This window comes from Vitis riparia, chromosome 16 (genome assembly GCF_004353265.1).
Source record: "Vitis riparia cultivar Riparia Gloire de Montpellier isolate 1030 chromosome 16, EGFV_Vit.rip_1.0, whole genome shotgun sequence".
In the NCBI taxonomy this organism is placed as follows: Eukaryota; Viridiplantae; Streptophyta; class Magnoliopsida; order Vitales; family Vitaceae; genus Vitis; species Vitis riparia.
The window spans coordinates 6304525-6331711 of record NC_048446.1 but is presented as its reverse complement, the minus strand read 5'-3'; the positions used below and the strand labels follow the sequence as shown (position 1 = coordinate 6331711).

At 35.3% G+C, this 27187-nt stretch overlaps 2 protein-coding genes and 1 long non-coding RNA gene across 5 annotated transcripts; 1 reads left to right on the top strand and 2 right to left on the bottom strand.

Moving 5' to 3' along the window:
* Positions 1-934: 934 nt before the first annotated feature.
* On the top strand, positions 935-25811 carry LOC117933714 (kinetochore protein NDC80 homolog). Of its 3 annotated transcripts, none has more exons than XM_034855217.1 (12): positions 935-2074; positions 3160-3406; positions 6795-6941; positions 7175-8201; positions 9235-9384; positions 9515-9556; positions 20237-20326; positions 20508-20570; positions 23748-23904; positions 25165-25221; positions 25310-25367; positions 25526-25811. In XM_034855217.1, exons 1-4 carry the CDS (start codon positions 984-986, stop codon positions 7403-7405), a joined length of 1716 nt encoding a protein of 571 aa, XP_034711108.1. In that variant the 5' UTR covers positions 935-983; the 3' UTR covers positions 7406-8201; positions 9235-9384; positions 9515-9556; positions 20237-20326; positions 20508-20570; positions 23748-23904; positions 25165-25221; positions 25310-25367; positions 25526-25811. The 3 variants fall into 3 exon arrangements, with proteins under 3 accessions (XP_034711108.1, XP_034711107.1, XP_034711106.1); XM_034855216.1 differs by having other exon boundaries at positions 24218-25221; positions 25529-25811; XM_034855215.1 differs by having other exon boundaries at positions 24218-25221.
* On the bottom strand, positions 12917-13468 carry LOC117933716. Its single transcript, XR_004654361.1, has 2 exons — positions 13322-13468; positions 12917-13233 (listed from the first exon to the last, which is right to left on the bottom strand). It is a non-coding gene; the product is annotated as an uncharacterized LOC117933716 (long non-coding RNA).
* Positions 13735-15090, bottom strand: LOC117933192. The gene is made up of 2 exons (XM_034854585.1): positions 14953-15090; positions 13735-14742 (listed from the first exon to the last, which is right to left on the bottom strand). Exons 1-2 carry the CDS (start codon positions 15088-15090, stop codon positions 13735-13737), a joined length of 1146 nt encoding a protein of 381 aa, XP_034710476.1.
* Positions 25812-27187: the final 1376 nt, after the last annotated feature.

Sequence of the window (27187 nt, the reverse complement as noted above, 5' to 3'; positions counted from 1 at the left end):
TCATTATTATTATTATTATTATTATTATTATTATTTTTAGTTATTTAATTAGAATGACTAAATAAGTTTAAACAAAAGAAAGTTAACATATTAAATTAAAATTACTTTCAAAGTCAATAAATTATTTTTATATATATTTTAAAATTTACTTCACTTAATTTCCTCTATTGTATTAAGATTAAATAATTTTAAAATGTGCATAATTTTAACTAATTTTAATTATATTTGATTTTCTTTTATACTTTTTTTTATAGTGAAACCAAACATGAAAAAATTATTTTTCTTATACTATGTTTGGTTTTTAGAAATTTTGAGGGAAAATATGAAGGAAAGAAAATAGAGAGAAAAAGTGAAAGAAAAGAAAATGTGAAAAAATAAAACAAAAAATAGATTAAAAAATAATTTATTATTTTTATATGTTTATTTAAACTTGTATAACTTATTTTTTTTTTCTATTGTATTAAGATTAAATAATTTTAAATTTCATAAATTTCTAACTAACTTTAATTATATTTAATTTTTTTTTTTTTGATATTTTTTTATAGTAAAATCAAATATGAAAAAATTATTTTTCTTAACAATTTTTTTATTTCCTTGATAGTTTACCGGAATCAAACATATTAGTACTTTTTTTTATTTCCTTAGCATTTATCGGGAATCAAACATAGGCTTAGTGATTATTTAGATAAGGAAGATAGTAAAAAATAATTGATTAATGAGATAATACGGTAAACTATTTAATAAAAATTAATTAAATTTTTATATTAAAAATTAATTAGAAAATGTGGTTCCCTTTTGCTCGTTGGTATAGTTCATCTTTTAAGCAACGTTCAAAGTCATAAACTTCCTTTGGATCCTAATTTTTATTGTTATAGCTTGTAAGTGGATTTTGTATTTTGTATTTCTTAGTAAAGTTTAATTAATTGGATTCAAAGTCATAAGCAACATAGGCGGGAACAGAAGAGAGAGAGACGCAGCCGGAGATGAAAGCCACCGGCCTCCGCCGTCCGAAGGACTCTATCCGCCCACCGCCACCACCACCTCCCTCCGTCGACCACCACCGCCAATTCAGCCGCGACTCTGACGCTAGTTTTGCCGGCAGCCGCCCTTCCTCCCTTGGAATCAGCCGCTCCTCCGCCGGCGATGCCCTCACCGACCGGTCCTACCAACTCTCCGCCATCCGCACCATCAACTCCTTTCTCGCGTCCCATTCCTCTCCTCTCTCCCTCAAACCCCCTCTCCCCTCCGCCAAAGACATCTCCGAAACCCTAAAATTCCTCATCTCCCAACTCGATTTCCCCACAACCAAACTTGAAGACGATCTTCCTATCCTCCTCAAGCACCTCAATTGCCCGATCAAGCTCAACAAGTCCGCTCTCAAAGCCCCCGGAACCCCACATGCTTGGCCTTCCCTTTTAGGCGTAATGCATTGGTTGGTCCAGATCGCATTGTATAATGACCATCTTGTGTCGAATTTGCAGTGTTTTGACAATACTTTTGTGTATGCATTGGATAGTTACTTGCATTATATTCGTGGGGATGATGATGGGATGGAGGCGGTGGATAGGGAGTTTATGGGGAAGTTGGAAAGGGAGAGGGATGCAGTGGCGGAAGGTGTGAAGGCATTGGAGAAGGAGGTGGCAGAGAGGGAAGGGAGGTTGGAGGAATTGAGGTTGGGGCCTTCGGCTAAGGAGGTTGTGGAGAAGGAGAGGGGGGTGTTGGAGGAGGATGTGAAGAAATTTCATGCAATAATTGCAGAATTTTCAGGAAGGATTGCATCAGTGGAGAAGATTTTGGAGGAGAAGGAGAAGGAGTTGGGGGTGAAGGTTGAGGAGAATAATAGAATTTGCGAGGAGAATGAAGAGCTGAAGAAGAGGGTTGAGTTGCAGACGTTTAATGCAAGAGATGCAGAGAGGATGAAGAGGGAGTTGCAGGCAGTTGAGAGAGATATCACGGAGGCTGAGGTTGCAAGGAATGGTTGGGAGGAGAAGTCTTGGGATCTTGACACGACAATTGGGCACAAGTTTAAGGAGCTTGAAGCTCTTTCAATTGAATGCAACCAAGCTCTCAGGAGGTTTTCTTTTCCTTATCCTCTTTGTTTGGCTTTCATACCTCTATAATCCACTCCACTAGGATTTTCTTAATTTCTTAAGTTGCATACTCTAAAGTCTTTCTAGCAATCTTCAGTGTGCTTTCTGATAATTAATGAACATGGTAGAATCGTGTTCTTTCTTAGGTTTGGTGTCGCTTGGAATTGATTTTCTCTATTCCATTGAAGTCTACTGTGATTCTTATCAACATTAGGCTATCTACCTCCACGAATTAGATTACAAGATTTTTTTTTTTTTTTTCGTTTTGACTTGTCTGTCATTTATGGGTGATATGAAATATTTTCCTGTTCTTAGCAAACACATTAACATATACAACATTTTAGTATAACTTCAGTGAGAACATAGGATCTGGCTCTGTAGTTATAGCATGACTAGTCGGTGATTCCTAAGAAGGATCCAGCTGCTGTTCTCTGCTTAAATTATTCCAGTGAACACGCCCTTGAGGCCTGGCTCAAGAGGTAAAGGGTTGGGAGGGTTTGTGGAGGTTCAGGTTCAAATCCCAATAGGGACAAAAAAATTTACCTAACAAAAAAATAAAATTTCAGTAGACAAAAATTCAGACCAGGTGAATATAGTTGCTGAACCATTCAATACCTTATGTCTTCTTGAGTCACATGCATTATTTCCAAGTAGCCAACTCAAACTTCATTTGTTTACTTGGTTTGTGATTCAAAACTAACAATGGGTAGTTTCTGAGTTGTAATTTGCCTTACCTGCATTTATATTTGGGGTGCATTACAGCTTTGTCAAGGCAGAGGTAGCCTCCCCTCTCTCTCTCGGTATATGAATTTCAACTTGGAACCTTCCCATACCCACCCAACCCTTTGCTTCCTGAGCCCTGCCTTAGGAGCCTATTGTTTCCCTTTGGACCATGTTCTCTTTAACTTTTTGAAGTAAACTAATAGTCATGAAGAGGCAACACTAAATACTTAATTTTCAGGAGCATCTTTGAATTGACAAATTAGCATGCCGCCTCATGCAACTCTTTCAACCTATTAAACTACAATCTATTGTGTGATTGAAGTATTTTCTCTTGGATGGTTTCCAGGTTAAAGTTAGGAAATGGTTTGCAGTATGTGTTGAATGCCAAAGGGTCTTCGCCTGCTGAGGTTTTGGGAATTGATTACAAAGCAAAGCTTAAGCCTGCACTTGACTCCTTTGCTGATGACATAAATAAAAGCTCTATGTCAAAGTTGGAAGAGTTGATTTCTCTTCAGCAACAATCAGTTGAAAATGCTGCTAAAATTGAAGCAAAAAGAAATCGTCTTGCTGCACTTCAATCCAGCAGTGATGAAGTAAGTGAATTAGAACTCATTTTTCTTGTTCAGCAGCTATGCGTTTATATACCTCTCATGAAGAATAGAAAACCATGCCTTTTTTTATATGCTTTTAGGGTGTCAACAGGAGCAGCCGGATTTTCACTTTGTTTTCCTAAAAATTTTAAAGAAGGGTAAAAGTATTGGTGATGTTAGATCCAGATTAACTCTAGGAGACAAAAATTTTGGAGAGGATGATGAATCCTCTACTCATAAAATTCTCAAAGACATTCCTGAATATCTTTGGTACAAATAACAAGATTGATCCTGTTACAAGAAAGAAGAACTCTGCATAACATAAAATTTTGGAAAGAATGACTGACCCATAAAATTCTCAGACACACATACATAGGGATACAGATGGAGGGAGCGTGCACATGGTTGGAGCCAATGGTCCCCTATTGAATATGCAATTAACCGAAGTACAAATTAACTCAACCTCTTTTTGCTGCTCTTAGAAAAGGCCAAACTCTCTCTCTCTCTGTCTCTCTCTCTGTATCTATCTATCCATCTATCTATATAACAAATCAAAGCAGGTATTCTTTACCTAGTGGTCTAACTTGTTAGCAATACCATTTCTAAAGTACCAGCAGTAACATATACAATTGCATGGTCATTATATTGCATGGATGCTACTCTAGGAAAACTAAAGTTGTTACCGTAAGCTTCTGTGGTATTTTCTTTGCAATCTAAAAGACAAAATTGTTTGGAATCTTGCTTTCCCCTTCGTTTAATTTGTTTTTTTTGAATTGTGATTTACCACTCCAAAAAAAAAAAAAAGTTTTCTTGAATTGTTAGTAGTTGAATGCACAATAAGAAAATTTCTTGGAAAATCAATTACTGTGGTTAAATTGATTGGACTACAATTAGAATTCAAAAAGGTGATAATTTAGATGTATTCAAATTTTGACAGAAAAATGTTCCTAGAAATTCCATGGGGATAGAATACTGCTAAATTCAAGAATGACTCAAATGAAATATGGGAGAGAAAATAATTGGAAAGGAGCATAGTACCACCTGATGGTCGATCTAAAATATGGTACAAAGGGCAAATGATGTGTCAGTTACACAAGCAGTTGTCACTCAAAATTTGATAGCAAGAGCTGCCTGGTCTACCGCCTAATGGGTGAATGGGTGATGAAGGGGATAAGTTGAGATATAAGTTTGTTATTCCTCCTAGAAACACTTCCTGGGAAGGTTGCTTTTTGGGAAATCTGAGCCGGTTGTGGGTTGGGGGTTATTATTAAGGGAAAATCATGGACATTTTGTATCCATTCAGCTTTAGGGGTTGTACTCTTTTGGTTGTAGATGAAATCTTAGCTTTTGGATGCCCTAGATAGACATCCATTTTGTATCCATTGCTAAAAACAATTATTGTATATGAGCAGAGCATGTATTACCCACATTACAGTTTTTTGGCATCAATGGACAGCTCAGGTTGTAATGTTCCTTTGAACTAATACAAAGTGTGACCCAAAAAGTGTGCTACCATAGTTATGTCAGATTGGTCCAGGGGACTTGGAAGTTAAATGTCCAATAGTATCTATCTGGGGTGCATGCCATTGTTTCTGAAGTCCATTGATAAGGGTCGGATGGATGTTGATCAAGGGCCAGCTTGTTGTATGGTTTTGATATGGTACTGAGGTGATGTGAAGATATGATGAATAACAAATATAGGGAAGAGGGAGAAGAAGAAAGAATAAGAAATAGGAATACGTGTTCATTTTCAGAAAGCACATATCTTCAGGATGCCCTAGATGCACATATACTCCAAATGCATAATTCTAGAATTGTGTCCACTTTTGGAAATCAAACATGTGCTGTAGAAAAGTGACCCGAATATGCTTTAGTATAATTCAGTTGAGAATAGGCGATATTTTCAAATTGGATTAAAAGGGATGATTAAACTGTTGGACATATTGATGTAGGACAACCCTATGATGGTTGCCTACAATCAAATAAGTGGGTTACGGTTTTTATTTTTTAGGGTTTAAGGAGAGGAACAAGGGATAAAGTTTATGGTAAAGAAAAATAAAATAAAAAAACATTAAGAAAGAAGATACAGAGAAGAAGAGATAGAAACTTTTGAGTCTCACTAAGGCCTTCTAAGAGTCTCACTTAGAAGAAAATCAAGAGTCTTACCATTGAAAATTGCAAAGTATGCAAGAAAACGTAATATTATTAATTATCAACCCATTACTTTGATTTACATCAATTAGCTTTATTTACATGCTTCTCTAAAAAATCCAAAGCCCTACTAGGATTCTAATATAACCTATTATGACTCTATTTCTCCAATAAATTATTTAGCTATTCCTAATTTGATTCCAATAAATACTAATTCTATTTTTATTCCAACTAATACTAATCCCACTTAAAGTTTATTTGTGCCTTCCTTTCCTTTTTGAATATACTTTGAAAGGCTTTCCCCCATCACATCTCTTGGGATGTATGACATGTGGCTCCCTAAAACCCTGGATCTAGCTAGTAGCTTGGGTTGTTCCTTCTATTGGTCCCCTCATTTAGCAAATCAGGTTGCAGATTGATTGGCTAAATGTGGAGCCATGCAAATGGACTCTTTTGTAAGGTATGTTTTGCCCCCTTCAAGTGTACATTGTCGCTATATTTTGTACAAGTTCTTGTATCATCCTTGATTAGTATAGCTATCTTGCTACTCTTGTTAGGTTTTTCCTCAATTTTTAATCATCCTTTATATTTTGAAAGGGTTTCTCATCCTTGGTTTGTAATAAAATTCATATCAATGAATGATTTGTTTTGGATAAAAGAAAGGAAAATCTGCTGGAGACGTCAATTGTTATTGCACATAGGTTGTCAGGCCCCAAATTTTCAGAGTAGCTTTGATGGCCTATAAAACACTTAAGAAAAATTATTTTTGGATGATAATTAGTCCCTACAAAAGATTGACTATATTTGATTCTTTTTCCAAGTATATTTTTTAGCAAGTAATTTTCCAACTTGTTGATTGGAAATTATTGTTAAGGCTTTGACTATATTTGACATTAGCTTAAACAATGCTTGCATAACTATGCCATGTAAGGTTATTCCTTTATTAAAGAACTCCATTATTAGTGTCAAGAGCTATTGAGTAGTGTCTTCCTAATAATGTGATTTTATTAATAAGCTATTGAATAGTATCATCCATCACAGAATCACTCTTTGTTTCTGATGGATCTGATGTTTAACTTGATTTTGCAACATAAATTATTGGGTTACACATTGTTTAATCTAATTGTTTTTCGTTCATGGATATTTATCTTCTGTTTGATTTTTGACAAGGAATCAGAATGAATACTTTTTGGGCTATTGTTGTATGAGGTTAACCATGGATGAATGATCAATTTGTCAGGTGGAAGCTCAATTAATTTTTTTGAAGAAGGAATCGCAAAACTACACCTCCAGATGTGCAATGGAAGCTAAGAAGTTAGTGGAGGATGTTGAGATAGAAACGCATAATGTAGATATTGTGGAAAGAGAAGTGGCAGATGTTCTGGAGGTATAATTTTGTTTTTCTTCTCTTAACTAGTATGTTAAGGATATCAATATTGCCAGGGTGGATCTCGTAAACCTGAAAGAAACTTATTCTAACATAGGTTGGTTTCCCTTTCAGAGCTAAAAATTCCTACCTGGCTTTATAATTGTTCTTGATTAATGTGAATAACATTGAAAAATTCCTACCTGGCTTTATAATTCAAGGGATTCTGACTAGACTTTAATGTTGTCATGAAGACGTCCAAATTGAAGTTGCAGGAAGCAATCAAGCAAAATGAGGAAGAAATTCAGATATGTGCTTGGGAACTCTGTGCTTTGGTTGATTCAGTTTCAAAATACAAAGAGCACATGGCATCAAAAATTTCAGAGATGAAGTGCAACCTTTCAGAAACAGCAGGAGCTGTATCAGATTCTTACAAAGGCTCCTTGTTAGCACAGTTTGGTATCACTTTGGATACAAACCACTGACCCAATAGATTATTCCTTTCTGTGACACAAGTTCTTTTTCTTTTTCCTTTGCTTTTAGGGTAATGGACTGATTTGTATTGTATGTATACTTATCTTAAATATTTGGTATTATCAACTTGCCCTATGGTAACATAAAGATGAGCCTAGGGTTGACAATGGAGCATGGGATGGATCTGAAGGTTGAATGGAAATTGTATGGTAAACAAAGTTATCTGATTTTCTTGGATGGAAATCATTGTCATACCAACAGTCCCCAGTTTCTGGTGCACTACATCATTTTTGATACATTGAAGGAAAACTTCCATAAGATGTAGAACTTATTTTATCAAATGGCTGACATGTCAGCTCATCAAAGGTTTATGAAGTTTATAAATCATGTAGGGAGATGGATATTGTTTGCTACAGGCCTCACAATTACTGGGAATAGAGTACTCTTTTTCATATTTCTAGTTTTCACCTATATTATCAATAACAGGCTAATAAATTTCATAAAGTTTGTGAAGTTGACAGTAAGCTGCTGCTTGCTTGCCTATTTCTCTTTCCTTTTCTCTGATTGGAGGTAAATTTAATAAATTACTTGTGGCAGACTGCACTTGATAAGGGTAAGAACTTGGAGCAAATGGTAGATGGAGTGCTTTCTGCTGAAGATGTGAATCATGGATCAGAATTTGTCGAGTCAGTGGCATCTCAGATGAATGAGCTAACAGTTACTCCTCCTTCAGAGACAATAGAGTGTCTAAATCCAGGGTGAGCTGCTCCTGATATTGATAAAAGAATCCGAGCATTAAAAAAGAAGGTATGAATTCTTATGCTCCTGTGTTCCCTAGGAATGGTAATCACTGATTTTTAAACATCATATTATCTTCAACAAACTGATCTTGTTCTCTAAGGAACATATAGCTCTGTTCTTTTTTTTTTTCAATCATTATTGAAAATGTTTAACTCAACAAAGTTTTATAACCCAATCGCTTAAGGTCCATTACTAAATCCTTTCTATTATTCAGTTCTAACTGAGCCCTTTCGTCTGTTCTTATTATTTAAAAGAAAATATAATTTTTGGTTTGATGTCAATATTGTTCACTGCAGTTTCTAATGAACATACTCTAGTGGAATATTTTTTGTGAGAAAATGCTACTGAGATTTTAAATATTTCAATTTCTGGGATTCTATTTGTTATTTCAGGGAGCGGATTTATTTTTTTCTAGAGTTGAAATGATCTTGTTCAGGACTGATGTGAATATGAAAAATGCTACATGGGGATGCATGCAAATTCCAAACGAAACCTGTGGGAAGAAGCCTTAGTTGATCACGACCACTGTAATATGGACCTGCAGTATAAACTGTCTCTTATGCAGGTCTTGACTCTTCTGCTTAGGTGTTTGAGAGTGAGAGGGATTCACTCACTCACTCAAGGTTCAGATCTGTTGGATAAGGATCTCTTATGTGGCTCTTGGCTGTTGTGCTGAATGGCACAATAGTAATTGCTAGTTTGAGAGAGAGGGATAGAGAGAATATATCTGGTCGCCCAGCTTTCATTGGGAGAGAATTACTACGGTTACCTAGTTTTCATGAGTGAGAGAATTGGGCCTTTTGAGTAATTATGGGTGGAGCAGTTGACGACATGCTCAATTTCATTGTCATTCTTAGATCAACTACTTTCTACTCCTGTAAGGCAATAGGTTTACATCTTAATCCATGACTTTCCTCTTTAAAGAAATTAAGAATGTAATTCGAGAAGGAATAAGAAAAGTGAATGTTTTTATTTTTTTATCTATCTAGTTTCAGTTAAATGTCAGTAATCATGCTATGGTGCGTATTTACAACTGCAGATTCAGCTCACAGAAGCCCAACAGCAGAAAGCATCACAACAAGAAATGAACCCAGAGCAATTGGACAAGATGATGAAACTGGAAGGTTGGTGAAAGGAGCTAAAGCTTTTGGAGGACAAAAAGGCAGAACTGGCAGCATCATGAGTTGAGGTTTGTGTTAGGGTGATGAAAACTGGGTAGCTTCTTATTCATGGCTGTTTCATGAAGATGTAAACACTGCTGCATTACCGAAACAGAGGTTTTGTTCTCCAGCTAACTATGGTAATATGTGTATGTGTAGGGGACCATATGCAAGTCTTTGCACTCACACCCACCCCAAGTGGTAGGATTCTGCATTAGTCTTATTCGGCTTCATTATTGTGTTTTTATGATCTTTCTTCAACACCATCAGCTTCCTGCTTTAATCCAGTGTTTTGAATTTATCCCTCTCACAATCACACACGTCTAAGCTTTGAACTCTTTACGCTTTATGGAAACTCTTAATCTACTATCCATTTTGGCTTTTGATATCGTATATTTCCACTGAGATAGATCTAGAGGAGCCTAGGATAGATTGCATGCACCCTAATGATCCATGGCCTAGGAAAGGAGTATGGGTTCCCTACAAAAAGAACATATGTTTTAAAAATTAAATGATTGAAAAAATTCTTCAAACAAAGAAAAAACAAATCTTTAATAAAGGGCAAAGAAAAAAAATATCAGTTTGGCTTCCATGCTAATTATAAGGCAAAGTTTAAGAATATTAAACATTGTATAAAACTCCTAATGGAGAAGCGCAAACAAAATAAAAAAAGAAAGCGAAGAAGTGTATAATTACATGGTTGTCTTATTATTATGAGTTTGGTGGGCATCCCATGCTATGTGAGTTATTTTCTCTTTCTTATTGTTGTCTTATTCTAGAACATGATCTCAAGTTGTGGCCTTTTTGGTCACATTTTGTATACCCGATAACTATATGAAACCCTTTTAATTTATATGAATGACTTGGTTGCATTATCTTGTCTAGTTTTCTTCTCCTCACTCTCTTAAGTTTTCTAGGTTGATTTTTGTAAACTAGAACTGGCAATGGTGTTATTCCAATTTTGAACCACACTTCTTAACTATTAATTGGGCGGATCATTGGTCCATAAGTTTTCATAAAAGCTTGTTTACTGTTTGACTAGAGAACATAATATTGAATTCTTCGTTCCTATTATATATTACAAAAATAACATGACAATGAGAAATTCTATTTAAATCTTCTATATATATATATATATATATATATATATGAATGCAAAACCTAATATTGCACTTCCTTAACCTAGTGTGCGATGCATAATCCATTGTCCAATTTGTTTTTCTCAAGGATTTTAGAACTAATATGACCATGTCATTTATTTATAGAACTCCCCTTTCAACAAATCTTATAATAAGGTACATTTTGATTTTTTTTTTCTATTATCGAAATTGGTTTCTCCTTAGCTTCCAAAATTGTCCTAGTCCTACTAAATAACTCACACGGGTTTTTAAGTGAGATGCATTTGGGATGAGTGTTCAAATGTGATATACTTGACTGAGAAGGTGACTTAGAAGCCAACCACTCAAATTCCTTTTTCAAATGATTTATTGTTCTTTTGAGTTTTTCAATAATCCTAACAAGATTTAAGTTATTAACATGCACTATAATAATTATAAATCATTTTTTAATTTCTTAATAAAAACACATAAACATGTAAGGTTATTCACATATCTTTTTTTAATAGGTATTTCCTAAGGTGATTGTGCCACATGCGTCTTAGTTTCTTCAAGCCATACAATGATTGTTGTAACTTTGAATGAAGGAGACTTTGTAATATTTGTTTCAAACAATTTGAGTCCTTCAAAGATTTTCATGTATATATATCATTATATATGAATCCATATAAATATGTCGTAACAACACCCATGAGATGAATATATAGTCCTTCTAAGACTATTAAATTAATTAGAAAGTAAAATGTGATTGGGTCCATGACGGGAGAGTGTATTTCCTCGTAGTTAATACTAGATCTCTACAAGAAACATTGTACTACTAATCACACTATATATCTTACAATCTTATTTTTCTCATTGTGCTTTCGTACAAATACCCATTTATACCCAATGGGTTTTACATCTTTAAGCATTTGGACTCAATGAATTTAATCCTACTTGCATTGGTTCTTTCCATTTTAGCAATCATTTATGCGTCGTATTCTTTCATTTTGAGGTTTGAGATCTTTATTATTTCTTATTAAGTCAAAGGTCATTTAGAAAGCAAAAATATTGTTTATAGTAATATTATTTTGATCCCATTTTGTTCATGTACGTACATATGTTGTGACCGATCATGACAAAGAATAATAATAGGGAGAAAAGAATAAGAAAAAACGAAAATCAAAACACAACGATTTACATGGTTCAACCTTAAGCCTACATCCACGAGCGAAGAAAAAGAAGAACTTTCATTATTGTTAAACAAGATTACAACTCTCGAACCTCTTAAATCCCAAAGCCCTAATTTATACCCTAAAAAAGACTTGCTATTTTGGTCAAAATCTCTTCATATATTTTTTCCTAATCACAAAGGAAGTTTCTCTATAGGTAACAAAGTGTATAATTGTCAAAGATACATTTTCCTAAAAAAGAAGATCTCATAATAAGATATTTCCTATAATAATAGGAAACCCACTTCCAAGAATATCTTCTATTAGGAAACTATCAATAACTTTCCAAATTGACTCAAAATACAATTTGAGACACTTTCCAACAATCTCCACCTTGACTCAAATTCCTAAGATTCAAACAAACTCAAAAGTCTTCTTTGTTATTTCACTCTCATACCCCATAAGGGCCTTTAGATACTACTAACACCAATTAAGTCCAAGCAATGCTTGAACTTAATCATAGGAACAAACTTAGTCATCATATCTGCGGGATTGTTGTAGGGATTTTTTTTTAGTACAATAGCACCCTATGCAATCACATCCCTAATAAAATGTATTATGACATTAATGTATTTGGTCCCCTCATGGAACATCTGATTTTTAGTCAAATGTATGGCACTTTGGCTATCACAATACACAACGGTCAACTCCTGTTATAAGCCTAATCGGCTAATAAAACCCTTAAGCCATATAACTTCTTTCACTGCTTCTGTGGTTGTCATACATTTTGCTTCAATAGTTGACAAAGCAATTGTTGATTGCAAAGTTGCTTTCCAACTAATAACATTACCACATAAAGTAATTACATACCTTGTTAAAGATCTTCTTCTATCCAAGTCTCTAGCATAATCAAAATCAACATAACCAACAATTTCCCTAGAGATGTCAAAATTTTTATCATATACTAAGCCAACATGTGATGTTCCTCTCAAGTATCGAAGTATCCATTTCACTGCTTGCCAATGAATCTTTTCAGGGTGATCCATATCAAAGTTTTTAAAGGCAAAAGCGTAAGGCGAGGTGTTTTTGTGTTCGTGAGGCGAGGCGTAAGCCTCGAGGCGTTGAGGCGTAAGCTTTTTGAGCCTCACATTATATAATTAATTAATATTTTTAAATATATAAAATAAAATAGCATAAATAGAAACATGAAAGCAATTCATTAGAATCATAAAAAAAAAAAAAAAAATCATACTAGTACCCTACTTTCACAAAAAAACCATAACAAAGTCATAAAATAGATTCTAGATTCAACTATACTAATAGTTTCAAACTTTAACAAAAAACCATAACTAAGTCATGAAATAGAAAATAGAGTCAACCATAATAATAGTTCTAAACTTTTACAAAAAATCCATAACTAAGTCATAAAATAACAACTAGAGTCAATTGTTTCAACTTAAATCCTCATCCTCAAGGTCATCATCATCCTCATCCAATGTATCAATAGTAGGAAAATGTCCACTATCATGTATCCCCATTTCATGTAAATCTTCATCTTCATCAATTGGTGTCAAATTCAACTCCTTCTCTTTGCCTTTGCCTCCACTTGTACCTAGCATAAAGAATTAATTAAGTGTAAATATTATAAGTTTTTTTATTAAATTTAATCAAATTTATGACTTCAGTTTTTGAGTACGTACTTGGTACTTCATTATGTTTCCTTTTGTAGGAATGTGAAGAAACCATGTGATCCGATGATGTTTCAGTCTCTTGGGAGTTGGATGACACAGCTCTAATGGCATCAACACTGAATAACTCATTATCTTGAAGCCAACAAAGATCAAGGGGGAGGAAAGGATCTTCTTTCTCCGCAATCCATTCATCATTCGAATCAATCTCCTCTACCAAAATCGGATCAACATTTTGTTTCCTTTGTAGACTTCGCTCTCTCAATCTAGTGTTGTATCTTACATACACTAGAGCATTCAACCTTTGATGTTCAAGTCTATTTCTTTTTTTTTGTATGGATCTACAAATAATAAAAATTTCAAATTTATGTGTTAAAATGAAATAAGGTTCTCTAACATTGACATAGAAATATATGTATAAAAATTTACAAAAGTAGAAGTATTATCGACTCAAATGTGCTCCAATTTCTTTCACATCCCAAAGCACTACAAGTAAGGCTAAGGACTCGAATAGCAAACTTTTGCAACTCCGGTGTTGAACCCCTAAAACGCATCCACCAACTTGTAGGACTTCTTAATGTTCGAGAATCAATTGCAATACGACTCCCAAATTCACCCATTGCTTGGTCATATGAGTTCAACTGAATGTCAGCTCTTAAACGTTCTTGATAATCCAATATCCTATCCATGCATTCAAATAATCCCTTCCTCACCTCATCAGCATTAGAGAACCGCAATTGAGGATTAAGATAATAACCCGCTGCATGTAAAGGTCGATGAAGTTGCGGAGTCCATCTTGCATCAATTTTTCTCCAAATTGGGCCATATTTTCTCTCCACACCCCGACAATTAAATGCAATCTTCTCCTTAACAGAATCCATCAACTCATAAATATAACCCATGGCTGGTCTTTCCTCTGAATCAACCTCTCTCAAGACACTAACTAATGGAACAGTGGTCTTAATGCAAAAAGCAACATGAGGCCAAAAATTTGGATCAAACAACACTGTACTTCGAGTTTTCACACCTTCTACCTTTTTAACCCATGTGCTTGAACACCATTTTTCTGATGAGAACATTGCTATAAGAGCTTGATTTTTCTTATAAAGACTTTGGAGAGTAAGAAATGCAGTAGCAAATCGTGTAATTGCTGGACGAAGAAGTTCATGATTTTTTGTAAATGTTCTCATCAAGCTAAGAACCCAAGTATGCCCATATATGAACTTCACTACTTGCCTAGCTCGAGATAGTGTAGTAGCATGAACATTTAGCTTTCCAATATCCTCCAACATCAAATCAATACAATGAGCAGCACAAGGAGTCCACCACAATTTTCTCCTTTTTTCCATAAGCCTCATTCCAGCATTCACATAATTAGAGGCATTATCAGTGATGAATTGCACAACATTCTCCTCTCCAATTTCTTCAACCACCTCATCAAGATATTTGAACATCAATTCCCCATTTTTTATTGTATCAGAAGCATCAATTGATTTCATAAACCAAGTGCCAGCAAGACTATTCACCAAAAAATTGATAAGACACCTACTCTTTTCATCTGTCCAACCATCTGGCATAATTGAACATCCATATTGTTTCCAAGTTTTTTTGTGATCTTCCATAATGATACTTAGGTCATTCACCTCTTCTTTAAGAATCCATGTCCTCAATTCATGCATAGATGGAGGCTTAAACTTGGGACCAAAATTTGCAACAACATCTATCATAGGAAACCAATAAGGATCATTCACAGTGTTGAATGGGAGACCTTTTGAATACATGAACCTACCAATTTTTCTACACACTTCCTTCCTTTCTTCTTGCTTCCACTTTGAATTCAAAGTAGTTTGTCTAGGTTGTGAAGTGGTAAATTTATCCATGGGTCCCCTAGGAATAGGTTCCCCACTCCCACTTACACTCCTACTTCCACTCCCACTCCCTAATGTCCCTATTGTTTTAGACAAGGCACTCTCATGCATTGAAGTTAGACCCATACCAATTTCTTGGAGCAATTCATTTCTTTTTGTTTTTTGATCCTTAAAATTGGCCAATGCCTCTTTGCATTCCAATCTAGCATCTTCACTAACCTTGTTGCATGGTTTCATACCATGATGAGTTCCGGCTAAGTGATGCTTGAGTCTATTCACCCCTCCCGTGCATTTTTGATTGTAAAATTTACGTCTTAAATATTGCTCCCCGGCAACTTTAATAACATACTTCCACACAAAATCTTTTCTTGAATTTTTCGAATCGAAGGAACTCATTCTAAAAAAAACACCAATAATAATATTCAAATTTCTATATAATAATATAATTGGCTAAAAAATAATAACAAGACATAATTGAAAGGAATTTAAAAATGAAATTCAAAATTTAATTGGTTTTAATTTAAAAAAATCAATATTTGTTTTAGAAGAATTTAAAAATTATACACATAAATTTCAATTAGAATTTAATAATGAAATAAAGAAAATTTGGGTGAAAAAAAAAATTAAACCAAAAATAAAAAAATAATTTAAAGCAGCCAATTTACTGAAATATTTAGAAAATAAAAATGGTTTGGGTGAAAAATAAAATTAGACCAGAAATATAAAAATAATTTTAAGTTGGAATATTTACAAAATATAAATGGTGAAAGAGAAACGGCTGCTGGTTGAGAGTCTCAGAGAGAGAGCTGGTCAAAATTGGGGTCATATGATTTAAATAGATATATATATTATATATATGCATATATATTGGATGGCATTTGATTAAAAAAAAAAAATTGATGAACGAGAACGAGAAGGAGACCCCGACTGCCAAGAGAGAGCCAACCTCTCTGCGTAGAGAGCTGGTCAAAATTGGGGTCAAATGATTTAAATAGATATATATTGGATGACATTTGATTAAAAAAAAATTTTGATGAACGAGAACGAGAAGGGGACCCCGACTGCCAAGAGAGAGCCAACCTTTCTGCGTCAATTTGTCGACTGCCATGGAAGATGAAGAAAACCATGGCAGATGGAGAACAAGATGAAGCCGAGAGGGGGAAGCATCGGAGACATGAAGAAAGGGAGATCGCGACATACCTGGAGATGAACGAGAAGGATTGCCGCCGGAGAAGATGCTCTGCGATTGGTCGTCGCCGGAGAAGATGCTCTGGATTGGTCGCCGCCTGAGGTTGAGCACTCCGTCGCCGCTTCAGGTAGGGTTTCCTTTTGGAGTTTTTCTCCCAATTTCTGTTTGCCTTCAATCGGGACTCGGGTTTTGCTTTAGGGATCAGTTAGGGTTTTTTTTTTTAATTTCTTCATGGCCACATCAGCTTTTACAACGGGTGCGCCTTCTTCTCGGAGCGTAAAAGGCACGATCAAAGCATGCCTCAGACACGTCTCAGTGGAAAAGGCGTACGCCTTTCTCGCATTGCGTTTTATTATTTACGCGTCAGGGCGTTTTTGCCTCGCCTCGCCCTAAGGCGCGCCTGAGATACGCCTTTGAAAACTTTGATCCATATATCTACTCACCACACTAACTGCATGTGAAATTTCTAGCCTAGTGCAAACCATGACATACATAATACTCCCAACTATACTAGCATAAGGAACATGTGACATGTACTCCCTCTCTTCTTCGGTCTATGGTGATAAAGCACTAGAAAGTTTGAAGTGAGCTGCTAACGAAGTACTCACTAGTTTTGACCCTTGCATTCCAAAGCGTTCTAACACTTTCTCAATGTACTTTTTCCATGATAAGTACAATTTCCATACTTTTCGGTCTCTATTAATCTCCATACCCAATATTTTCTTCACAGCTCCAAGGTCTTTCATTTCAAACTCTCCTTGAAGTTGAGTTTTCAACATGTTGATCTCAGACATATTCTTGCAGACAATTAACATGCCATCAATATATAATAATAAATAAATGAAATAACTATCAAACAATTCCTTATGACAAACACAATTATCATACTCTATGGTAGCCATTACCAATCATAAAAGTATCAAAGCTTTTATATCATTGCCTAGGAGATTGCTTCAAACCATAAAGAGATTTCTTCAATAAACAAACATGGTATTCCTTTCCTGAAATAATGAATCCCTTGGGTTGATGCATATAAATTTGTTCTTCCAACTCACCATGTAGAAAAGTAGTCTTGACATCACGTTGCTTTAACTCTAAATCAAATAAAGCAACCATAGCAAGTAACACCCTGATTGAGCTATGTTTCACAACCGGAGAAAACACTTCATTGAAGTCCACACCCTCCTTTTGTGTGTAACCCTTTGCCACCAAGCGTGTTTTGAACCTAGCATCCTCCACTCCTGGAATTCCTTCATTTCTTTTGAAGAGTCATTTGCAACCAACCATCTTTTGATTTTTAGGTTTCTCAACTAGTTTCTAAGTGTGGTTCTTTTGAAGAGATTCAATCTCCTCATTCATTCAACAATCCACTATGTAGACTCTCTACTAGTGATGGCTTCATGATAAGTTTGAGGTTCCTCATTTTCAATGCTTTTTGCCACACTAAGTGCATAAGCAACCAAATCTGCATAAGCATACCTTTGTGATGGTTTAATCTGCCTCCTTATTCTATCTCTAACCAAACAATATTGTTGCTTTTGTGGTGCACTTTCTTTATCATCAAAAGTTGCACTTCTTCCTCCTTTGGCTTTATTGAAATTGCTTTTTCTATAGTTTCTAAAGCTTTAGTCACAAACTCCACCTTTTCTCTCATACGGGGGCTGTTTTCTGTATGAAGTTGCTCCTTCCTAGGACTTAACATTGCAAACTCATTAAAAGTTACATCCCTAATAATAAGAAAATTTTGAAAATTTTGAATCTGGGCACCATAACCTGTACCATTTCACTCCATCGGCATATCCTAAGAATATGCACTTCCTTGCCCTTGGTTCCAAATTACCTTCACTCGTTTGAGCATAAGCAGGACAACAAAAAAATTCTTAAATTAGCATAATTAGAAGGTTAACCAGACCATACCTCTTCAAGAGTCCTATAATTAATAGGAATTGAAGAATATTTATTCACAAGATAACAAGCTAAATTTACCGCTTCAACCCAAAATTCCTTTGACAACCTTACATTTGAAAGCATGCATCGTGTTTTCTCTAAAAGAGTTCTATTCATTCGTTCTGAAACACCATTTTGTTGTGGAGTATGCCTAATTGTGCGTTGTCTCAAAATACCTTCATTCTTGCAAAACTCATTGAACTTTTTCCCACAAAATTCCATGCCATTGTCGGTTCTCAAGTGCTTGATCTGTTTTCTAGTCTGTTTCTCGATCATGTCTTTTCATTGCTTGAACTTCCCAAAGTCATCATTCTTATGTTTTAAGATATATACCCAAACCTTTCTAGCGTAATCATCAATAAAGGTCAACATATGTCTTCCACCACCATGTGATACAACTTGAGAAGGGCCCCAAAGATCCAAAGGGATATAATCCAAAGTACCTTTAGTTCTATGAACACCTGTACTAAATTTCACCTTGCATTGTTTCCCGAATACACAATGCTCACAAAAATCCAATTCTCCCGTTTTTTGTCCATCAAGCAAACATCGTTTGCACAAAATTGTTAACCCTTTCTCACTCATATGGCCAAGCCGCATATGCCACAATCTAGTAGTCTTTATAATTGATTCTGAGGTTGAAACTACAACTGCACCTGTAATTGTGCTACCCTGTAATGTATAGAGACCATTAATTTTCTTTCCTTTCATCACAACAAGAGCACCCTTTGAAATCCTCAAAACTCCACCTCCAGCTTTATATGTGCATTTGTTTGAGTCAAGTGTCCCTAAAGAAATCAAATTTTTCTTCAATTTTGGAACATGCCTTAGATTAGTTAATGTCCTTATAATGTCATCATGCATCTTAATTCGAATTGTGCCTATCCCAACAACCTTACAGGCCACATTGTTTCCCATGAGAACCTTCCCACCCCATTTATGGGTTGGTAGGTACTGAACCAATCCCTATTGGGAGACATATGATAGGAGCACCCTGAATCAAGAATCCACTCATCACTTGAGTTTGTAACAGTGACTGAAAGAACATCTGCAGTATCTGAATTTTCTTCTACAACTGCTGCATTACCAAAATTAGTTTTTTTCTCATTTTCTTTTTATTTACAATCTGGACAATTTTTCACATAGTGCCCTTCTTTCTTGCACTTGAAACATTTGTTCTTTCCCTTGAACTTTGAACTAGATTGACCTTTTCTACCATTATTTTTCTTTCATGTTCTCCCTCTAGCCACCAAACCTTCACCCGAGTCATCTTCTCTACTTTCAGACACCCTCTTCTTCAACTCCCTAGAGTTCAAGGCTACTCTAACATCCTCTATGGAGAGATTATCTCTACCATTCATCATAGTATCTACAAAGTGCTCATAAGATTTTGGTAGGGAACACATCAAAATTATGGCTTGGTCTTTATCATCAATTCTAACGTCAATATTCCTCAATTCCATGATAGTTTTATTAAATTCATCAAGGTGTCTTTAATGGACGTACCTTCTTTCATCTGGAGAGTATACAATCGCTTCTTTAAATACAAGCGATTTGTAAGAGACTTCATCATGTACAAACTTTCCAACCTCAACCATAACTTGGCAGTCGTATCTTTTTTTGCAACCTCACGAAGCACCTCATTACCCAAGCACAATAGAATAACACTATGTGCTTTCTCCATAAGTTCATCCTTCTCTTCATTAGACATTGTTGTTAGTAGAGCCTCTCTACCCTTCAATGCTTTGGACAACCCCTGTTGAACCAATAAGACGCGCACCTTGACATGCCACAAACTATAATCGTTTCTTCCATCAAACTTCTCAACCTCAAATTTCTTTGGGGAAAAAAAAAGTGATGGGTTAGATTTAAAAGATGGGACCCTTTTCATCAAATAACTTTTTTTTTGTCTTTTTCTTGCAGTGATGGACGCTTTTTTGCTGTGAAGGAGGTTTTGTTGACTGATCAAGGACGGGCCAGGCCGGGCAGCAAAGCATTGATCAACTTCAACAGGTTAGAAGGATGAAATGTGCTGATTGTGTATTAGTTCAATTCTTCCTTAAATCTATTTTCCATACATCTTGATTAACCTCTAAGTAATTGCATACTCAGATTATGCAGTCAAAAGCAATTTCATATTGATCCAGGCTGCATACTAGAGAGTTCTTTCCTAATTTCTTTTATAATGGTTCAGGAGATCTCTCTTTTGAGTCAGTTCCAACATAAGCACGTAGTTCAGTATTACGGCTCATTCAAGGTATTTTTCAATTCTTTCTTGTTGGATTGGCTTCATGTTATGTACCATTCTTGGAATTAGGGCTACCATTTGCAATTTTGCATTTTGTCAACTGTGGCAATCTTAGATTTTTTTTTTCCCTTTTATTTTGTGTTTATTCATGAAATCCTGTCAATTTCATACCTGAATCTTTGGGAGAATTTATCTATATATATATATATATATATAAAATAAAATAAAATAAAAAACCTACATAATGCTGCAAGCAAGACACAAATTTAGGAACTTTATCTGGGTCTTGTAGAGTTGTTGCATGAGTCCTCTGGCATCTTCGTACCTCAGAGTACTTAACTCGCTGCTAGTGCTGGGTTGGGGCTAATTTATAGGGAAGAAACATTGGTGGTGGCAGTTGATAAAGCCCAGAGTTGATGGCTGTTAACACCGGTGAAAAGGACGGGAAAATTTGTAGCTTTGAAGAGTTACCTCATTCTCTTAACTACATCTGTGCTCAAGTGGTAGATTACTAGTCCTAATATTCCTCAGAATGCTCCTGGCTTTAGGAAGAAGACATGAATTATGGCATCAATGTGGGTGTATGTCCCTCCTCTGCAGTAAATCTAGAGTGTCAGCTAAAACTTGGGACTGATAATTTGGTGTTCTCACTAGGGAATCCCCATGCAGTAACATTAGCTAGGTCTTTCCCTCATAGAATAGCCATGAAAGACTTTGTCCTTATTAGTATAATGGCTACTCTAGTGAAGGCCCAATGTTCAAGAGATCTTAGAAAGGATCTTAATGTTATGGGATTCAAAATCTTTAGAAGGCATGAACCTTTGGTGGTATCTGTCTTAAGTTCAATTAAAATTCGATTGAAAATTATCTGGAAGATCCATAGGTGTTTTGAGGTTATGGACCAAATCAATTGCAGCTTAGGGAGAAGCTGAGTAACTGTTCAGGGTAGCTTTTGACTTGGTGCACTGAGGAGAGTTCAATGTTATTGGGTCTTTTAGGGAAAAGCTATTTTGTCTAGAATTCCCAGTAAACAAGCAAGAAACCCCAGTTTGAAGAAGTTTGGTAGGTTCTTGATCTCAACAGAGTGCAACATCATTAAAGAATCTTACCAAGGCTAGCATTTGATTATGGCTCCATGATATGGAGGTTAACCTAATTAAATGATTCTCACCCTCTTTTCCATTGAAAATATGTGGCTGCTGCACCCAAAATTTGGTGAGATTATTATGGATGTTGCATGAGATTCAGGTCTCAGTATGGGAATGACAGATTTATTGTGTAGCCTTAAGTCAATCAAAGCTTTCTTTGAAGTATTCAAGGAAGAAACTTTTGATATTGCTGGCGAGAGGAACACTGTGATAATCACAATTGGAGGAATGGTCATATGACGGAAGAATTTTGATATCTTAGAATGAAAAGGAAAATAAGGTTGAAGGAATTATGGGAGGGAAGAGTCTAGGTTGGAATGGGTCAGGGAGGGTAATTGCTACTCAAAATTGTTTCACTGGGTGGATAAATTATGGCAGGTAGAAGAAGCTAGAAAGGAATGCCTAGGTATTTGAAGATAGGAAGAGTTAGTCTACTGAATTTCAGGAGAATTACTATGAATATTAGTTACCAAGAATTTATCAGAATTCCCTTCAACATCAGTTACGTTCCCAATTGGAATAGTAGTGAGCTGCTTTGACAGTTGGTGTTTTGAAGCTTAATTTTGGTGATGTTCCTTGGAAATTGGGATTGGATGGCTCTTGGCAATCTAATATGGGATCACAGACAAGTTTATTCAAGGTTCTCAAAGAAAGCTGGTTTTGGGCTGACTATTGAAGCAAAAATTTCTTGCTGTACTGTTGGAGGTGGATTAACTAATAGTTTTATCTTGGGTGGCTAGTAGTCGGAGAGTGTTGTGCGAGATACAATCATTGGGTGCTGAGGATCATGCAATTTGATAGTTGTGTTCTCTTTTTCCTGGAAGTCTAGATCCTTGAATTAGAAAGGCTATTGGTTGGCCAAAAATGGATCCTGTTCTTGCTTGGTTTAACTGGGGATATCATGCCCTGTGTTTTGGTGGTTAATTTCCTTAAGGTTGGGGAGCCAAAGGCTTTCTGGTGTGCGGACTTCTGTATTTGTATTTTTATAAGCCTGTGCTATTTTTTTGATGGATTTCTTTTGCTTGTTCCTTTTTACAAATTCTTTGTATATTTTCTTAATTTCTTCATAACTAAAAATAAATGGTACTAAAGCTCTGTTTAGATTGACTTTTTGGAAGCAAAAAGATCCTTTTAGGTCTAATAAGTTCTTCAATATGTGTTTTTGGCTTCACTGAAGTACTTCTAACCTTAAAAGGAGTTCAACACATACATATGGGCAAGCTGTTTGTCAGTTTATGTGGGAAATTGTTTTATGTTTAGTGAAATCGCACCAATGCCAAGATTGCCCCTTTAAAATAATGGTTTTAGCTTTAGCTTCAGTTCCTCACCAAAGTTAAAGGCAAAATAATATCCTCAAACAAGGCCTAAATCTGAGGCCACAGCAGCACTGTTGCACTCTTCATGAGGTTGACTGAGTACATGCCTCTGTTAGAGAGTTAATAGGGATTCTGAGTCTATGTTGAGTAACCAAGGTTTTGCTTTTAGAGTTGTTATTATTTTCAATCATATTTTTGGATGTTAATCACAAAATTTTATTTCAGAGGCTATAGAAGGATTGCCCTGACTGGATGACTCTTAAAGTGACATGTTCTGTTTTAGCTGCTTGATGAGAACTAAACCTTGGACTAAAATTCATGAGGGGGTCTCTTGAGCTTTCCATCTGTTATTTTTCAAGTTCACTTTTTCCTCTAAAGAACCATTTTTTAATCTCTCATCTACTTATCGTATCAGCTATTTTATCATGGTATTTGGCCTTATTGTTGTTTCAAGCTATGTTCTTGTCTTGTAGGTCTGCTTCTGAATGCATGTTTCTAAACATTCATGCATCATATGCATCTTTTATTTCCCTTGCAGGCTGTCTAATTGACAGTCTAAATACTCAGTAGTTACATTTTTCTGTTCTTTGGGGTGAATTAGTATTTTTCATGTTTTTGTTGTTGTCTGTTCCTTTATGATCTGGTTCTGGTACTGCATCAAGAGGATTGGAGTTCATGTCATTTTTTTTCTTGCTTACTCACAAAATGTCTTGCCATTCCAGGACAAGACCAAACTTTATATCTTTCTTGAGCTTGCAACTGAAGGTTCACTTTTAAATCTCTATCAAGAGCATAAACTGTAGACTCCCAAGCCTCTAAATACACCAGGCAGATTGTGAAAGGTTTGAAATATCTACATGAGCATAATGTAGTTCACAGGTGATTCAAATGATCTTACTACTACATTTTTTGGTTATGTTGCTTGTGCTTTATTTGTTTCTACCTTGCACTATCGACATGCCATTACTGCTTGAAACATGTGCTGATTATTTCAATTATCTGCCTTTGCTACCAAGAGAATTGCATATGCATAAACTAAATGGCCTTCTTACTCAGGGAAAATTGGTTCACTCTGTTGAGAAAGTTCTTCAGTTTTTATTTTATTAATTTATTTTAGTTTTTATCTTCTTGAAACATTCAATATTATTTGGATTGCACCAGTTAGCCCACTTACTGAATTCTGTGATTACAGACTGCTTGGTGAAGTGAAAAGTTCAACACTCCCACCTGCCCTCTTCCAGGAAAAGAAAATGGAAAAACCAAAAACAAAAAGAAGAGTTAGGATCATGGATGTTAAACATGGTCATTATCTGATAACTAAGATGAGCCTACCCAAAGCCTTGGTGTAGATATAGATATCCCCAATTTTCTGTGTACCTTATATTGTGTCTTCACATGTGGGGTTTACGTTGTTTGTTTTGAGATTATTGTGTATCTTAATAGTTTAATCCTTTCATAAAACTCCATGTCAATTATAATATGAGGTGTGGTCCAGTTACCAAATAACAACCTCATTTCTGCATCAACTATAAAGAACTCCATTTCCATTTGACTTCATGCAATTAGCTGTATTATATATCACTTTGTATATTCCGCCTCAGTGCTTGATCTTGCTATAATATCCTCTTTTTTTTTTTTTTAATTTGTAAGTCAAAATTTTCTTTAAAAGCAACATATAAGAAAAAATACATAATGATTCAAACTCTCTCTCTGTGATTCACTTGATTTGAGTGTCTCTTCAGGAGAGTTTTTGGGTCATGATTACAGAATGGAAACCTGAAAATTGAAAGAATCCTAATGCAAAAGCCATTTACAATGCTACAAACTCTCTCTCTCTCTCATGTGATTGAGATGGTTAATGGAATAACTAGCAAGGCTAGAACCATGGAGGGATGTGATCATGGGACTCAGAAGTACCACCAGTAGGTCATAAGGGAAATTAGGCTTATTCATTTGGTCATGCGCAACAAAGGCCAATAATTGCATTGTTAAGAAGAGATGGGTGGACATTGGGAATCAATTGAGGTTACTTCAGGAAATTAGACATTTGGAATGACAGTTGAAGCCACAATGTTGTACATTTACTTACACATAAATTGTTTCTGTTGTAAGACTAATTGGTTCTGTATCATCTTCGAGGGATATCTGGTGGATGTAAATGGAACCGTGAAACTTGTGGATTTTGGATTGGCAAAGGTTAGTTTCTTTTTACTAGAGTTATCTCTCTATTGTTTCAAAATGCTAGACTTCTAAATATTATATTTCTGGTTGTATATCTTTTCAGCTTTGCAAATTGAAAGACAAAATCTTTTAAAGGGACTGCATTCTGGGTGGCCCCTGAGGTATGCTTCCTCTCTTTCATTCCTTCATTTCTTAAACTAACAAATCATGTTTGGTTTTGAATTGAGAACTATATTTTATGGAACTGTACTCAGTAGAATCTTCTTATACCATGAAGAAGCATGCTTTAAATGTAGGCTCTGAAACCCTTGTCTTTCAGCAGGTGGTTGCGTCAGAAAAGGAAATCACATGATTGAATTGCCCGGCTATTGGACTGGAGCTATGCCAACTAACAAATTGATAAGTTGTTGTTTTCCAAACTGTTGCTCTTTCTAAGATTTTATCCTACAAGGCATTTAGTCGATGCCATGTCTTATTACCAATGCATTTTGATTTAGCATCAGTCATCAGTATCTTTCTGTACAACTGCCAATATACTGACACTAATAGATGCATGGAACCACTGAATGCTCAATTGATGAGGATTTTCCATTCAAATCTGAGAATTTAAGCATCAAGCATCAACAAAATATGGTCACCAGCAATTTAAATTTTAGCTCGATATTGCCCTTCTGAAATAAATTTCAGACTCTTTTCCCCTGAGAATGAATTGTGGTTTTGCAACCGCCCAGATCTGTGGATTTGAATCAGTTTTTAGTTTCAAATCATGCTCAAACACCCTAGTCTTACAACTGTGTTTATTTATAAATCCTGCACCAGTTGGGAGTAGAACTCTTAAATCCCTGTTCTAAATCATGTCCAAAACATGTTATAAGTATTTGTGTTAACCATATTTGAAAGTTTTTTACCAAGGACATTTGTCATTATATTATGTGGCACAGGATGCTCCAACCTTTACAGTTTCTTATAAGTGTTGATTTTACAAATAATTTGTGCCACTGTAGGTCATGGGTTTGCAGCTGATATATGGAGCCTCGGCAACATCCATATCCCGAATTGGAGCCGGTATGTATAAACTTCAATGGAAACAAATAATCATTCCAACATTACATTCTTATATGCATCCAAACATAAAAATTGGAATCACCAAATCTATTTCTATTCAAGAAGATATAGGAATGAAAATAAAGTTTTTATTTTCATTCCTCATTTCCATATACCAAACATGGCTTCAGGGCAATGGTATGTATACTTATCTTAAATATTTAGTATTAGCAGCTTGCCCTATGGTAACAGTGTGGTTTGGGTTGAGAATGGTATAAAGATGAGCCTAGGGTTGTCAATGGAGCCTGCAAATAGCTGGTGGATTTGAAGGTTGAATGGGCATTTGCACAATAAGGTTTTGGGAGGTGAGAAAATGAAAATGGATCATTGAGATCATGTACTAATTTGAATAATTCATATTGGCTATGTTTGGTTTTTGGAAAATGCGAGAGAAAGAAAATTGGGAGGAAAAATGGAAGGAAAGAAAAAGTTAAGGAAAGGAATATAAATTTTTTCACTTGTTTGGTTATTCATGGAAAATTCAAGGAAAAAAAAATCATTTTCTTTTGTTTGGTTAACCACGAAAAAAAGTCAAGGAAAAATGGAAGGAAAACAAAATCAACAATTTATTTTAGATGATTATCGATTTGTTGAATAATAAAATAAATTTTGTGCTCTTATTTTCTAAAATTTAGTTTTGCAAAACTATTGCGAAACATAACCAACCCACATCCTAACTCAAAACATTGTTCCTTACTCATATGAATTTATGTGAAAATCAATACTTAGATAAACCAAATTCAATAATATTAGACATCACACGCAAGCAACCAAATTTCCAACAAATTAACACTGCATTTTTACGGATCTCTATACACCTTGCTAAATGAATATACATCTATTATATATGCCATCACTGTTGCATTAATTCACAAGA